General features: G+C 43.2%; 1 protein-coding gene across 1 annotated transcript in view; it reads right to left on the bottom strand.

Annotated features, from left to right (window-relative positions):
* Positions 1–14,068, bottom strand: part of dntt (deoxynucleotidyltransferase, terminal) — a 471,498-nt gene that overhangs the window by 258,764 nt on the left and 198,666 nt on the right. The window contains exon 7 of the mRNA XM_034184986.1: positions 10,683–10,815. Coding sequence (XP_034040877.1) covers positions 10,683–10,815 — 133 coding nt within the window. The remainder of the gene's footprint in view (positions 1–10,682; positions 10,816–14,068) is intronic.

Raw genomic sequence — 14,068 nt, 5'->3', positions numbered from 1 at the left:
TCAGGTTTGTTGGAGCCTATCCCAGCACCCACTGAGTAGAGATAGAGTACACCCTGGACAGGCTGCAAGTCTATCACAGGACCTCTTATGGACAAACAAATATAATCACAACTGAAATTTGCCAATTCACCAAACCTGTATTGCCTTTGGATGTGGGAGGAAGCCAGAGCAGCCAGAGAGAACCCACGCAAACACGGGAAGAACATACAAATTCTACACAGAAAGGACCATTTGGGAATGATCCCAGGACCTTAACACACATTAAATTACTTTTGCAGAAGAGAGCAATACTGTTTATTTATTTATTTGATTATTAAAGTCTCTAACCACCTTGGCCTTAGATTTTTTTCCAATTCCCTGTGGTTACAAAATTATAAGTGTTTTTACTTGGTGGGAGGAGTTTATTAATAGCCTAAACATACTAAACACACTGCACTGATGTACTAATTCCAACAGCATGCTTAAAAATGTTTCTTTCACCAGACCTGGGTAAGCATATATACGAGGTCTGTTAGAAAAGTATCCGACCTTTTATTTTTTTCAAAAACCTGATGGATTTGAATCACGTGTGCTTGCATGAGCAAACCTTGAACCTTTGTGTGCATGCGGTGAACTTTTTCACGCCTGTCGATTGCATCATTTCCTGGTAAGCAGCCTTTGTGTGGGACGTGTGCGGTGCGCTCGGCGGATTTTCATTTCAAGGAGAAAAAACGAAACGACTGGAACAGTACCGCATCAAATTTTGCCAGAAACTGGGCGACAGCCAGGTGGAAACCATTTGGATGATTCAGACGGCTTTCAGTGACTTTTCAGTTGTGTGACTATCCGAGAAATTGTGGAAGAGGTGGGCATGTCACAACATGTCCTGTGAGACTTCAATCAATCAATCAATCAATTTTTTTATATAGCGCCAAATCACAACAAACAGTTGCCCCAAGGCGCTTTATATTGTAAGGCAAGGCCATACAATAATTATGTAAAACCCCAACGGTCAAAACGACCACCTGTGAGCAAGCACTTGGCTACAGTGGGAAGGAAAAACTCCCTTTTAACAGGAAGAAAACCTCCAGCAGAACCAGGCTCAGGGAGGGCAGTCTTCTGCTGGGACTGGTTGGGGCTGAGGGAGAGAACCAGGAAAAAGACATGCTGTGGAGGGGAGCAGAGATCGATCACTAATGATTAATGCAGAGTGGTGCATACAGAGCAAAAAGAGAAAGAAACAGTGCATCATGGGAACCCCCCAGCAGTCTACGTCTATAGCAGCATAACTAAGGGATGGTTCAGGGTCACCTGATCCAGCCCTAACTATAAGCTTTAGCCAAAAGGAAAGTTTTAAGCCTAATCTTAAAAGTAGAGAGGGTGTCTGTCTCCCTGATCTGAATTGGGAGCTGGTTCCACAGGAGAGGAGCCTGAAAGCTGAAGGCTCTGCCTCCCATTCTACTCTTACAAACCCTAGGAACTACAAGTAAGCCTGCAGTCTGAGAGCGAAGCGCTCTATTGGAGTGATATGGTACTACGAGGTCCCTAAGATAAGATGGGACCTGATTATTCAAACCTTATAAGTAAGAAGAAGAATTTTAAATTCTATTCTAGAATTAACAGGAAGCCAATGAAGAGAGGCCAATATGGGTGAGATATGCTCTCTCCTTCTAGTCCCCGTCAGTACTCTAGCTGCAGCATTTTGAATTAACTGAAGGCTTTTTAGGGAACTTTAGGACAACCTGATAATAATGAATTACAATAGTCCAGCCTAGAGGAAATAAATGCATGAATTAGTTTTTCAGCATCACTCTGAGACAAGACCTTTCTGATTTTAGAGATATGCGTAAATGCAAAAAGCAGTCCTACATATTTGTTTAATATGCGCTTTGAATGACATATCCTGATCAAAAATGACTCCAAGATTTCTCACAGTATTACTAGAGGTCAGGGTAATGCCATCCAGAGTAAGGATCTGGTTAGACACCATGTTTCTAAGATTTGTGGGGCCAAGTACAATAACTTCAGTTTTATCTGAGTTTAAAAGCAGGAAATTAGAGGTCATCCATGTCTTTATGTCTGTAAGACAATCCTGCAGTTTAGCTAATTGGTGTGTGTCCTCTGGCTTCATGGATAGATAAAGCTGGGTATCATCTGCGTAATAATGAAATTTAAGCAATACCGTCTAATAGTACTGCCTAAGGGAAGCATGTATAAAGTGAATAAAATTGGTCCTAGCACAGAACCTTGTGGAACTCCATAATTAACTTTAGTCTGTGAAGAAGATTCCCCATTTACATGAACAAATTGTAATCTATAGACAAATATGATTCAAACCACCGCAGCGCAGTGCCTTTAATACCTATGGCATGCTCTAATCTCTGTAATAAAATTTTATGGTCAACAGTATCAAAAGCAGCACTGAGGCGCTTCAACACCAAAGGCGCTTTTGCTCCACCGTCGGCAGCTTCGTGCCAAAGCCATCGGTATGATTTTCACCGCCACTCTTTTCATGGCCAAATCTTCTGTCACAGTGGAATGTGCTGAAAAAGTGCTGATGTCCACCTCTTCTGCAATTTTTCAGATAGTCACACGACGGTCCCGCATCACCACAGCGTTCACTTTGGAAATGATCTGGTCATTTCAGCATGTTGCTGGCCGCCCGGAGCGTGGCTCGCTCTCCACCATTGTGCGGACGTCTTTAAAACCGGTTGTACCGCCTCCTTAATCTGTGGTGATGCCCATAGGATCATCACCGAAAGCCGTCTGAATCTTCTGAATGGTTTCCACCTGGCTGTCGCCCAGTTTCTGGCTAAATCTGATGCCGCGCTGCTCCAGTCGTTCCGTCTTTTTCCTTGGAATGAAAAACACCGAGCACACGACACACACCTCACACAAAGGCTGCTTACCAGAAATGATGCAATCGACAGGCATGAAAAAGTTCACGCATGCGCACGAAGGTTCAAGGTTTGCTCATGCAAGCACACGTGATTCAAATCCATCAGGTTTTTGAAAAAAAAATAAAAAGGTCCAATACGTTTCTAATAGACCTCGTATATATGAAGCTGTATAACTGGTGACGGTAAAATGCAAAAACAAAATCAACCATGAAGCATGGGGTGGAAACATTATTTTTGGGGGTGTGTTTCTGCAAAGGGGACAGGACAACTGCACCATATTGAAGGAAGGATGGATGGGGTCATGTATCGTGAGATTTTGGCAAACAACCTCCTTTCCTCAGTAAGAGCATTGAAGATGGGTGGTGGCTGGGTCTTCCAGCATGACAAAACATGAAAATTAAGAAGCATTTCAAGGTCCTGGAGTGGCCGAGCCAGTCTCCAGACCTGAACTCAACAGAAAATCTTTGGAGGGAGCTGAAACTCGAAACCTGAAAGATCTGGAGAACATCTGTATGGAGCAGTGGACCACAATACCTGCTGCAGTGTGCAAACTTGGTCAAGAACTACAGGAAACATCTGACCTCTGTAATTGCAAACAAAGGCTTCTGTACTAAATATTAAGGCCTGTTTTTCTATTGTATCAAATACTTATTTCATACAATAAAAATGCAAATTATTTAAAAATCATACAATGAATTTGTGATTTTTTTTTTTAGATTCTGTCTCACAGTTGAAGTGTACCTACCATAAAAATTACAGACCTCTCCATTCTTTGTAGGTAGGAAAACTTGCAAAATTGACAGTGGATCAAATACTTATTTGCCTCACTGTATATCACCAAAGTAGGAGCCGTGTCTGCATTCTCAGCATTACATCAAACCTATTTCAGGTGGGTTGGACTCCACTAGGTCTGGCCCTTGTCACCAATCCTGTTTGTGATGTTCATGGACTAGATGTCAAGGTGCAATCAGGGACTGGATCATGTCCACTTTGGTGACATCAGAGTTGTATCTCTGGTTTTGCAGATGATGTGGTTCTGTTGTCTTCGTCAGGCAGTAACCTCTGATGTATACTGAGCAGGTTTGAGGCTCAGAATGAAGTGACTGGGATGAGAATCAGCACTTCCAAATCTGAGACCATGGTCCTCTGTTTGAAAATGGTGGACTGTGGCCTCTGGGTCAGGGGAGAGTTACTGCCCCAGGTGGAGCAGTTTAAGTATCTTGAAGGCTTGTTCACGGGTGGGAGTAAATTGGAGAGTGAAATTGATAAATGGATTGGGGCGACGTCTGAAATTTTACAGATGTTGTACCAAACCATTGTGGTAAGAAGTAGGTGAGCCGAGAGGCGGGGCTCTCAAATTGCCAGTCAGTTTTCAATCCTATCCTCACCTATGGTCATGAGCTGTGGGCAATGACTGAAAGAATGAGATCATGGATACAAATGGCAGAAATGAGATTCCTCTGTGGGGTATCTGGGCTTACACTCCTGGACAGTGTGAAAAGCTCGACTATCCAGAAGGGACTCCGAGTAGAGCCGCTACTTCTTCGCATCAAAAGAAGCCAGTTGAAGTGGGTCGAGCATCTTGTGAAGATGCCTCCTGGTCGTCTCACGAAGGAGGTCTTCCAGGCACATCCAACCAGGAGGAGGCCCCAGGGAAGACCCAGGACATGCTGGAGAGATTGTATTGCCCAGCTGCTTTGGAAACGCCTTGGGATCCCCCGGGAAGAGTTACACAGACTTGGTCTAGGATACAGAAGTGTGAGATGAGCTGCTTGCACTGCTGCCACCATGACCTCTACCCAGATAAGCAGCTGAAAATGAATGAATATATGTACACTGAGGGAAGCCAGATGTTGATAGAATCCAGCTCGCTTGGGGATCATGGCATCATATTTTCTCACTATGTTTATGTGCAGACAATGTCTTCTAAGTGTGCAGCCAGTCAGTGCGGCTGCAATGGTGCAGACATCAAACACTGTGCCGCCTTCTCGCCAAAAGAATCTGCTAGATACAGGTTAAAGCTCTCGATTTGATGTCAGTGCAAACCTTTGAGCATGCACAAAACCTTTTGATGGATTCAGTGGGCATCGGCTGACAAGGAACTTATTTTATTGATGGGAAAAGGATGTTTGTAGGGCAAAAACTAACATAAACATATGGTGTGACAAGGGCTTATCAAACTGAAAGGGAAGAACGTATTCACCTGTCTTCAGTTCACTCACTGAATTTTACAGGGACCATGTCTTGCCTTTTCCAAAGTCTAAGACTATAAAACAGGCTGCTGAAAGTCATTAATATCCCTTTCATGTTCCATTTTACTTCAGTATTTCAGTGTAAGGACACGTGTGGACAACACACAAACATGTGCAGTGCATGGAGACAGGAGGTATCACAGAGCCAGTGAACCTGACACACACGCTGTGAGCAGAGTGCCGTGTGAGCCTTCACTGCTCAGCGATGCGTCCACCCGTCCACTTCTGCTTTTCAGCCCTCAAGCAAAGGCCAACCTCAAACACATGGATATTGCACACTTGTGCACATGCACACAAACACCCTGTGACTCCTCATGCATCTGCTTCAGCGCTCGTGTTCTCTCATGTCAGTGTTTTTTTCTCTTTCCTCCTCACTTCAGATGTTTAGTCAGCAGCAGGCGGTTCAGCAGCTGCTGACTGAGTGACACTCTGATGTGCACAGGCTTGTCGAGCATTTTGTTTTTACTCTGTTTGGTTTCGCTTTGTTTTTTGTGTCATGTCTTTTTCTTGTTTTGAGCCCTGATCTGCTCAAAGGGACAGCCTAGTGAGGGAAAAAAAAAACAGACACTGTAGATTTATGTCAGAATCCTGTAAAAACAGAAGTAAAAGGTCCTTGTCAAGCATCCTAATTTATATTACTGCTTAATGGATCTGCCTGAGTGCTGACAAATGTGACGGATTGTGAGAGCTGCTTTGAGACCTTTGGTGTGTGCCTTTGGTTCCATGTGTCAAAGAGGTGGGCTGCAGAGCTCGCTTTGTTCAGCAGGGACTGTGCATTCATCCCAAACAAACACATCTCCACACTTTGTTTGACAACCTGCTCTGATTTGTACCCAAAGCGCAGCTACGGAGGATGACTGCCAACTTATTTTAAACACAAGGTAAAGTTGGCATTATGTCCTTTTTCTCTGTGTGCTCAACTACTCCAAAACAATCCTGGTGCCTTTTCAAAAGTGTGACTTCAGGTTTTACTGTCACCTCCAGAAGGCCCATTTAGGTCAACTGTGACGTCAAATCAAATCAAATCAAATCAATTTTTTATATAGCGCCAAATCACAACAAGTTGCCCCAAGGCGCTTAATTGTAAGGTAAGGCCATAACATAATAAAACCCCAACGGTCAAAACGACCCCCTGTGAGCAAGCACTTGGCGACAGTGGGAAGGAAAACTCCCTTTTAACAGGAAGAAACCTCCAGCAGAACCAGGCTCAGGGAGGGGCAGTCTTCTGCTGGGACTGGTTGGGCTGAGGGAGAACCAGGATAAAGACATGCTGTGGAGGGGAGCAGAGATCAATCAATAATGATTAAATGCAGAGTGGTGCATACAGAGCAAAAGAGAAAGAAACACTCAGTGCATCATGGGAACCTCCCAGCAGTCTAAGTCTATAGCAGCATAACTAAGGATGGTTCAGGGTCACCTGATCCAACCCTAACTATAAGCTTTAGCAAAAAGGAAAGTTTTAAGCCTAATCTTAAAAGTAGAGGGTGTCTGTCTCCCTGATCTGAATTGGGAGCTGGTTCCACAGGAGAGGAGCCTGAAAGCTGAAGGCTCTGCCTCCCATTCTACTCTTACAAACCCTAGGAACTACAAGTAAGCCTGCAGTCTGAGAGCGACGCACTCTATTGGGGTGATATGGTACTATGAGGTCCCTAAGATAAGATGGGACCTGATTATTCAAAACCTTATAAGTAAGAAGAATTTTAAATTCTATTCTAGAATTAACAGGAAGCCAATGAGAGAGGCCAATATGGGTGAGATATGCTCTCTCCTTCTAGTCCCTGTCAGTACTCTAGTTGCAGCATTTTGAATTAACTGAAGGCTTTTTAGGGAACTTTTAGGACAACCTGATAATAATGAAAATAGTCCAGCCTAGAGGAAATAAATGCATGAATTAGTTTTTCAGCATCACTCTGAGACAAGACCTTTCTAATTTTAGAGATATTGCGTAAATGCAAAAAAGCAATCCTACATATTTGTTTAATATGTGCATTGAATGACATATCCTGATCAAAAATGACTCCAAGATTTCTCACAGTATTACTAGACATCAGGGTAATGCCAACCAGACTAAGGATCTGGTTAGACACCATGTTTCTAAGATTTGTGGGGCCAAGTACAATAACTTCAGTTTTATCTGAATTTAAAAGCAGGAAATTATGTCTGTAAGACAATCCTGCAGTTTAGCTAATTGGTGTGTGTCCTCCGGCTTCATGGATAGATAAAGCTGGGTATCATCTGCGTAACAATGAAAATTTAAGCAATGCCATCTAATAATACTGCCTAAGGGAAGCATGTATAAAGTGAATAAAATTGGTCCTAGCACAGAACCTTGTGGAACTCCATAATTAACCTTAGTCTGTGAAGAAGATTCCCCATTTACATGAACAAATGTCTATTAGATAAATATGATTCAAACCACCGCAGCGCAGAGTGCCTTTACTACCTACCTATGGCTATGGTGTTATTTCAAAAAATTTGGAAATCTATAAATGTCTGCATGGAATATGGAAATATACATGGAATAAACCATAGCAGGATAAATTTTGGGTCATTTGAGTTCCAAAACCCATATGGACGGAGCGTTTGAAAATTTCAAGTAATGCTGTGTTGTATATGTGCTGTTGACGTAGAAAACCACTCTGTTGCTTATAATTAGTTCATTGCGGCCATGTCATTCTTTACATGTGATGATTCTACTCAACTGATGTTCCTGAAATAAAAACTACATAGATTTTGTTTGTTACAATTGATCATAACATATATACTGAAATTAGTTTTTTTTGTCAATTACTCTTAAAAAACACCAGATAGGCTTATTGCTACTATAGAAGTTGAATATAACTTGGGGTCAAGCAACATTTGGAGCCAAATTTCAAGTCTCCAGGTGCAGCGGATCTCAAGATATGACATTTTCGTCGATATTTTTGGTGATTTTTGAACCCAATATCTTCACTGGCTCCGTCCATATGGCTTTTTGGAACCAAAATTTATCCTGCTATGGTTTATTCTGTGTATATTTCCATACTCCATGCAAACATTTATAGATTTCCAAATTTTTGAAATAACACCCCTCCCTACTAAAAACTCTGTGCAAACTTATTTATGAACAATGTGCACTGAGGATTGCTTTTGAATGTAGAAAAAAGCATGTGTTGTCATTTGGCTTCATGATTATGTTATTTGGAGTTTGTCCACCCACAGTATGCGCAACTGTGAGATGAAACATGCAAATAGGCGAGGTTTGAAAACGCAACATAATTCATCAAAGTCAAAACAAAATTTAAGGCCCCTTCACACATAGTGCAAATATACAACTCCAGGGCAACTCCCATCAGAGCAGCTGGTATGCATGCACAACGAAACATCGTGCCGACAGGCAGGCGTGCACGATGCTGCTGCAACAGTTCATGCACATGGGAACACAGTGAAGAAAAAATAAATACAACTTAAAAAAAATACATGCTGCAATGGTTCCATGCACACAGAAACACAGCAGCTTTTCCCCAGACGCTGCGTGATGTGGTTACACATTGCACAGATGAAAGCCCGGCTGATGTCTTCATGAGAGGGGCGCATCAGGTAATTCATGTAAAACAGTAATCCACGTCATTTCATTACTTCCTGGTGTACGTCTAGGTGGAGGCTAACTCCACTCTTTATAAGAGGAATTAAGTATTATAAATTGTGGTGTTTTATTAATTCTTTGCTCCGCTGCTCGGTGCATAACTTTCCACGTGTTCGCCGCGTGAACATGAGCATGCATTCAACCGCCGCCGCAGTATCGTGCATGCCTGTCCAACCGTGTGTCCCTCCCAACAACAGGTGGAATGTTTTGTGGTTCCCCATTTCGTTTTTGGTTTAAGATTTTCTTCCGGTACTTGAGTCGTTTGTGTTAAGTGTGAAAGGGCCCTTACTCCCAACTTAACCATCCGCCATCAAATGCCAGATTAGTCTTAATAAGTCATCCAGAAAACTGTCTCTATCCCAATGTGCAAAGGTTTGCATTACCCATGAAATTTAGCACTCGTTATCTGGGATCTTAATACATCAGGCCATCAGAGTAAACCAAATGTTGGCACCACTGAACAAACAAACATGTCATTGGAAGAGTCTGGTAGCATGGAGAAAAATTTACTTGTACATGGTAAATGTGCACATCTTGACTTTATTGCACATTAATGCGGGTATAATAGAATATACAGTGGTCCCTCATTTATCGCGGGAGTTACGTTCTAAAATAACCCGCAATAGGCGAAATCCGTGAAGTAGATAGCGTTATTTGCAGGACCTGCAAAGAATCCAAGTCATGGCCATGGAGCTCTGCGGCTGCGGTTACCGAGACCATGCAGCGGGCGCTACGGATTTTTCCGCAAGAAGTCTATCCTTGCGGGCTACTGGAGCGCTCTGTATCAAAACAGCGAGTGTAGTCTCTGGACCTGTTGCCAGAGTTGTCCGCAGCTCAACACAGCAGACAGGGGGCAGTGTGAGTGGCCCGCTGCGGCACTTACCGAGCCCGCAGACTCAGTAAGCCCATTGGAGGCAGTGAAAGCAATCATGGTGATGCCGACCGGTGCCACGACCAGCCCACCTGATAAGGATGCAGAACACATGCGCTGTTAAAAAGAAAAAAGAAGAAGCATTCAAAATTGCACTAAAAAAAATCTGCAAAACTGCAAGGCCACGAAAGGTGAACCGCGTTATAGCGAGGGACCACTGTATACAGGCGTGCAAGCTGTTTGACGGAGAAGTGTAGGGAAAATTCTTGCTTGTGCATGATTTCTTTTTTCCCTCGTGAAACACAACAGTCACTAGCAGTCAGCCTTAGAGTGAAGACATATCGAGCACTGGTCAGCCTCATTTGCTACAACATGACGAAATGACTTGAGCTAAGGTATTGCATCAAATTTTTCCAAAAGCTTGGTGATACCCAAGTGGATGCACAAGTTTCAGCAGGCTTTTGGTGATGATGCCATGATCATAACAGTGGCATAACCGCTTCAACTAGAGCACCGCCAACACTAGTTTCCAATTCTACAAAACTTTTGCCTTGGAAAACCTTTATTTATTATTTTTATTATTTATATATTATTTATTTATTAATTAACAAAAAGGCTTACAACTCGGTAACTACTCTTCACCCCCTAGTATATTTAATGCATTCTGTTCATTTGTTCAAGGAAGCATTAGATAATATTGAGCTGTGATGAAAATGTCAAAAAGTGTCAAAGGATGAATAACTGTTTCCTTTTCCACTGTATTCTCCAATTTACATTCTTTATTTTCTCTCTCTCTCTCTCTCTCTCTCTCTCTCTCACACACACAAACACACACACACATATGCAATACAACTTTGTGTTATGTCAGGAGCGAATGATTAGGAATGGCCGTAGGGATCTCCGAAAAGACATTCAGACATTTCTAATATATTTCAATACTTCTATGCATTAACAATATGAGTTTTGCTATTTAAATGAAAAGCTTGAGTCAATGTGAAGAAATGTTCTGTTTCAATAACCACATCAACACTGAGGAGAGGAGACAAGTCTTGTACCTGCGAAAGCCGCCTGTCAGGGCCAGTACGGCATTCGTTGGGATCACGCGGACAGCTTCATCAATAATGGTCTCCAGGGCTCGGGCCTCTTCTTTACTGACAGCCCTGGAGATGTCTCCATAATGCAGAAAACCTGCAGGGAAACCAGCACGTGGTTATTAGTGGGAGAGTCAGCCATCAGTTGCAGCCATGTGCTCACCGGACATGGACAGTAATGGTGGATCAAAAGTCAGGTGAAATGTGATGTGATCTACAGGTCTACACACACTACAGCCTCACAGAGCCAAGGATGGATTGATGGCTGTTCACAGCATTATTGATGTCATGCAACTTGATTTTTATTTAATCTACCAAGGAAGCTGGCATTAATGGTTGTGTAGTGGTGTGTACCACTTTGGTTGTGTAGTGCTGTGCACCATTTTTCCCTGTGCGGAAGACAGAATCCATGTACCCTTATATGGGTGTATACAAATGTGTGGATCGATGGTAAGAACCAGAGGGCACTGAAAACTGTTTAACCATCCGTACTGAGTAAAAGTGCAGGTGGAGGCTCTCTGTCTCACCAAAATACTTATAACACAGTAATCAGTAGGATTCATTCTGAAAACATGAACTGAAAATTTTCCTGGATAGACCTTTTCTTTGGATAAAGAACTGGCCTGTATACCTGGGTTCAAATCTGCTCATGCTACCTGTCTGTGTCCTTAAGGCCGTCAGAATTTTCAAACTGTTAAAAAATGTGAATTTCAATGTCAATTCGTCCGTATCTCATTTTGCTTTCTGTCTTGATGGTTCCTTATCATTTGGCGTAGTTTCCGTAACGTCAGTGTTCTGTGAAACTGTCATCCAACTTCCTCCAACCTCCTAAGTCCAACGTCTTGCACGAACATTGACGATATCCGCTATCACTATCGTTGTGTGCCGTGTGACCGGCCCCTTAGACAAACCACTTAATCTGCATCGCCTCACTCCAAGGCCTTAGCTGCGGAAGTAACGTCAGACTGGCTTCCCATCCAGGGGGAGTCGTGAGCTTTCATGTCCTTGATGGTACATAACCTGGAGATACACCAGGGCCTAAATAAAACTTACTTAGACAACATGTTTGGATAATAAGCACACGCATACTTCTGTGTGCACATCTACAGCATCCTTCAGAACATGGCCTAGTTTCCAAAAAATAAAAAATATGGCTCTATCCTTCACCAGGCACAAAGTAGCACACAGTGCAATTGTCATTGCTAGTTTCTACCGATCCACTATTTGTTTTCCTTCCAAGAACCCACCTTGTGCCATGTCCTTACACTCACTGCTCATGGATATGCTGCCCTCAAAAAAAGATGGTGTTTGCCACAGCGCTGGTACATTGCTATCAGGAGCTGTGATGAGGTGGTCAAATAATTAAAGCAGTGAAATTGTGGCCAAAGGATTCTCGGTCCAAATTCCAGTCAGACTGGAAAATCACTAAAGGTGTTTGGTCAAGGTTCTTAGTCCCCTAATTGCTCACCGTGTGCAGTTGAGTGCTTGCATGACTGTACCCTGACATAAGTGTGTGTGTGTGTGTGTGTGTGTGTGTGCGTGCGTGCGTGCGTGCGTGCGTGAATATGACGCATTACTGTAAATCACTTTGACCATGAAAGTGCAATATAAATGCAGTCCATTTTGCAAAAGCTAATTGCACCACCAACAAAAAATTTGTTTTTTTTGTTTGTTTGTTTTTGTTTTTTTGGTTTGTTTCTAATCATTTTTCTGCAGTATTCAGATACATTTTACATGAGCAGGCACAATAGGCAATTAATCTGAAATGATAATAAAAAAATTAAAAAGAGCAAATGAATGGAAAAAAAAGCAAACATTTCATATCTCTGCTTGTAATTTCATTTTCTCAAAAATGGCAGTAAAGGTTAAAGAACATTAAGAGACTCCACAACCTAGGATAATCAGCTCGTCTGAAGCACAGGGCCCCTACACATATAGTGCAAATTTGGTCGAATGCAAATTGTGTAATTTCGTAGCTGCCTCTAACGCCTCGTACACTTGTTGTTACAACTATTTGCACACATCAGTAGCTGAAAGACAGAGTTTGCGCTGTGCAAGCCCATCGAACCCTCTCACTGCAGGTGTCGGCCAAATTCCAGCTGACACACACGAACATCTAACACCACTCACATGACACTTTGAAAATGTGTGGCCATTCGGATTCTTGGCATGACAACAGACTGCAGACAATCACTGTCATACTTACAGTGAAATTTGTGTAAGTGACCCATGAGTGTGGCTTTGGTGTGTGTGCTCAACTGCCAGGAGGTGTGGCTATGACAGAAGTGGCTGTGGCAATCTGACATTCTGGACATCCCAGCTGGACAGTACTTTGTTTGATGGACATGGACTAACAACTGAACACTGTGATGTGTGTGTCTGTTTGCTGTTATCAAGTGGACATAAATAAAACGTATCACTGTGGCAACCGGCTGCAGCAAGTGAGTGCGCGCACGGTGCACACATGGGCAGGCTGCCCCCAGGTTGAAACAGACCGTCTGATCATAACACGCAGCAGGCGATCTGTGGTGTCCTGCGGCACACCATCCACAGACATACATGTCGGCAAGACGTGCGCGGAGCCGGCAGGACACGCGCACCCATTTGATGAGAGGGATTTAATACAATGCAATATTTTATATGGTGCGTCGTTTTTATTTTTATTTTTTATACGTCCATCTGCTTCCTGATATGAGGCAGTGTTCAGCACCTTTTACAGGACAGTGATGTAGCTCACTTGGTAACTTTCTAACTGCAATCAAAGCTTTTGGAAGGTGCATGTTCAAAGAAGCAATACAGTGCCACCACCACGTTGGCTCACCACATGCAAGAAGAGTATAACGGGTCTGGTGCACCATTTTTTGGGCCGTGGACAGGTGCAAATGCCCACAAAGACAGACACTTCATTAATGGTCCCCTACTCTTGAAACATGGATCATCACCTCTCTGGTGGGGAAAGAGCTTGAGCTTGTGCGAGAGGTTGAGCGATATGAACTAGAAGTAGTTAAGCTCATCTCCGCACACACCACAGGCTCTGGAACAAACTCCTTGAGAGGGGCTGGGCTCTGTCTTTCTGTGAAGTTGTCTAGGGTGAGAGGTGCTGGGGTGGGTGTGGGGATACGCACAAGTTTCTCACTGAGTGCCGTTACTTTGGAATGAGAGGGCTGCCTCTGGGTGACGTTGTGTCACAGAGCAGACTCTGACTGTTGTTTGTGCACCAAACAGCATTTCTTGGCACCCATCCCTTTGGAGAGCTCTTAGTGGGATCCTGGAAAAGGTTCTTGTTGGGGACTTAGTTGGGTTCAATGCCCATGTGGCCAATGATGGAGAAACATGGAGGGGAGTGACTG

The sequence above is a fragment of the Thalassophryne amazonica genome, chromosome 13 (assembly GCF_902500255.1).
Source record: "Thalassophryne amazonica chromosome 13, fThaAma1.1, whole genome shotgun sequence".
Classification (NCBI taxonomy): Eukaryota; Metazoa; Chordata; class Actinopteri; order Batrachoidiformes; family Batrachoididae; genus Thalassophryne; species Thalassophryne amazonica.
Note: the sequence above shows the minus strand (reverse complement) of the source record. Positions and strands in the feature narration are given on the sequence as shown.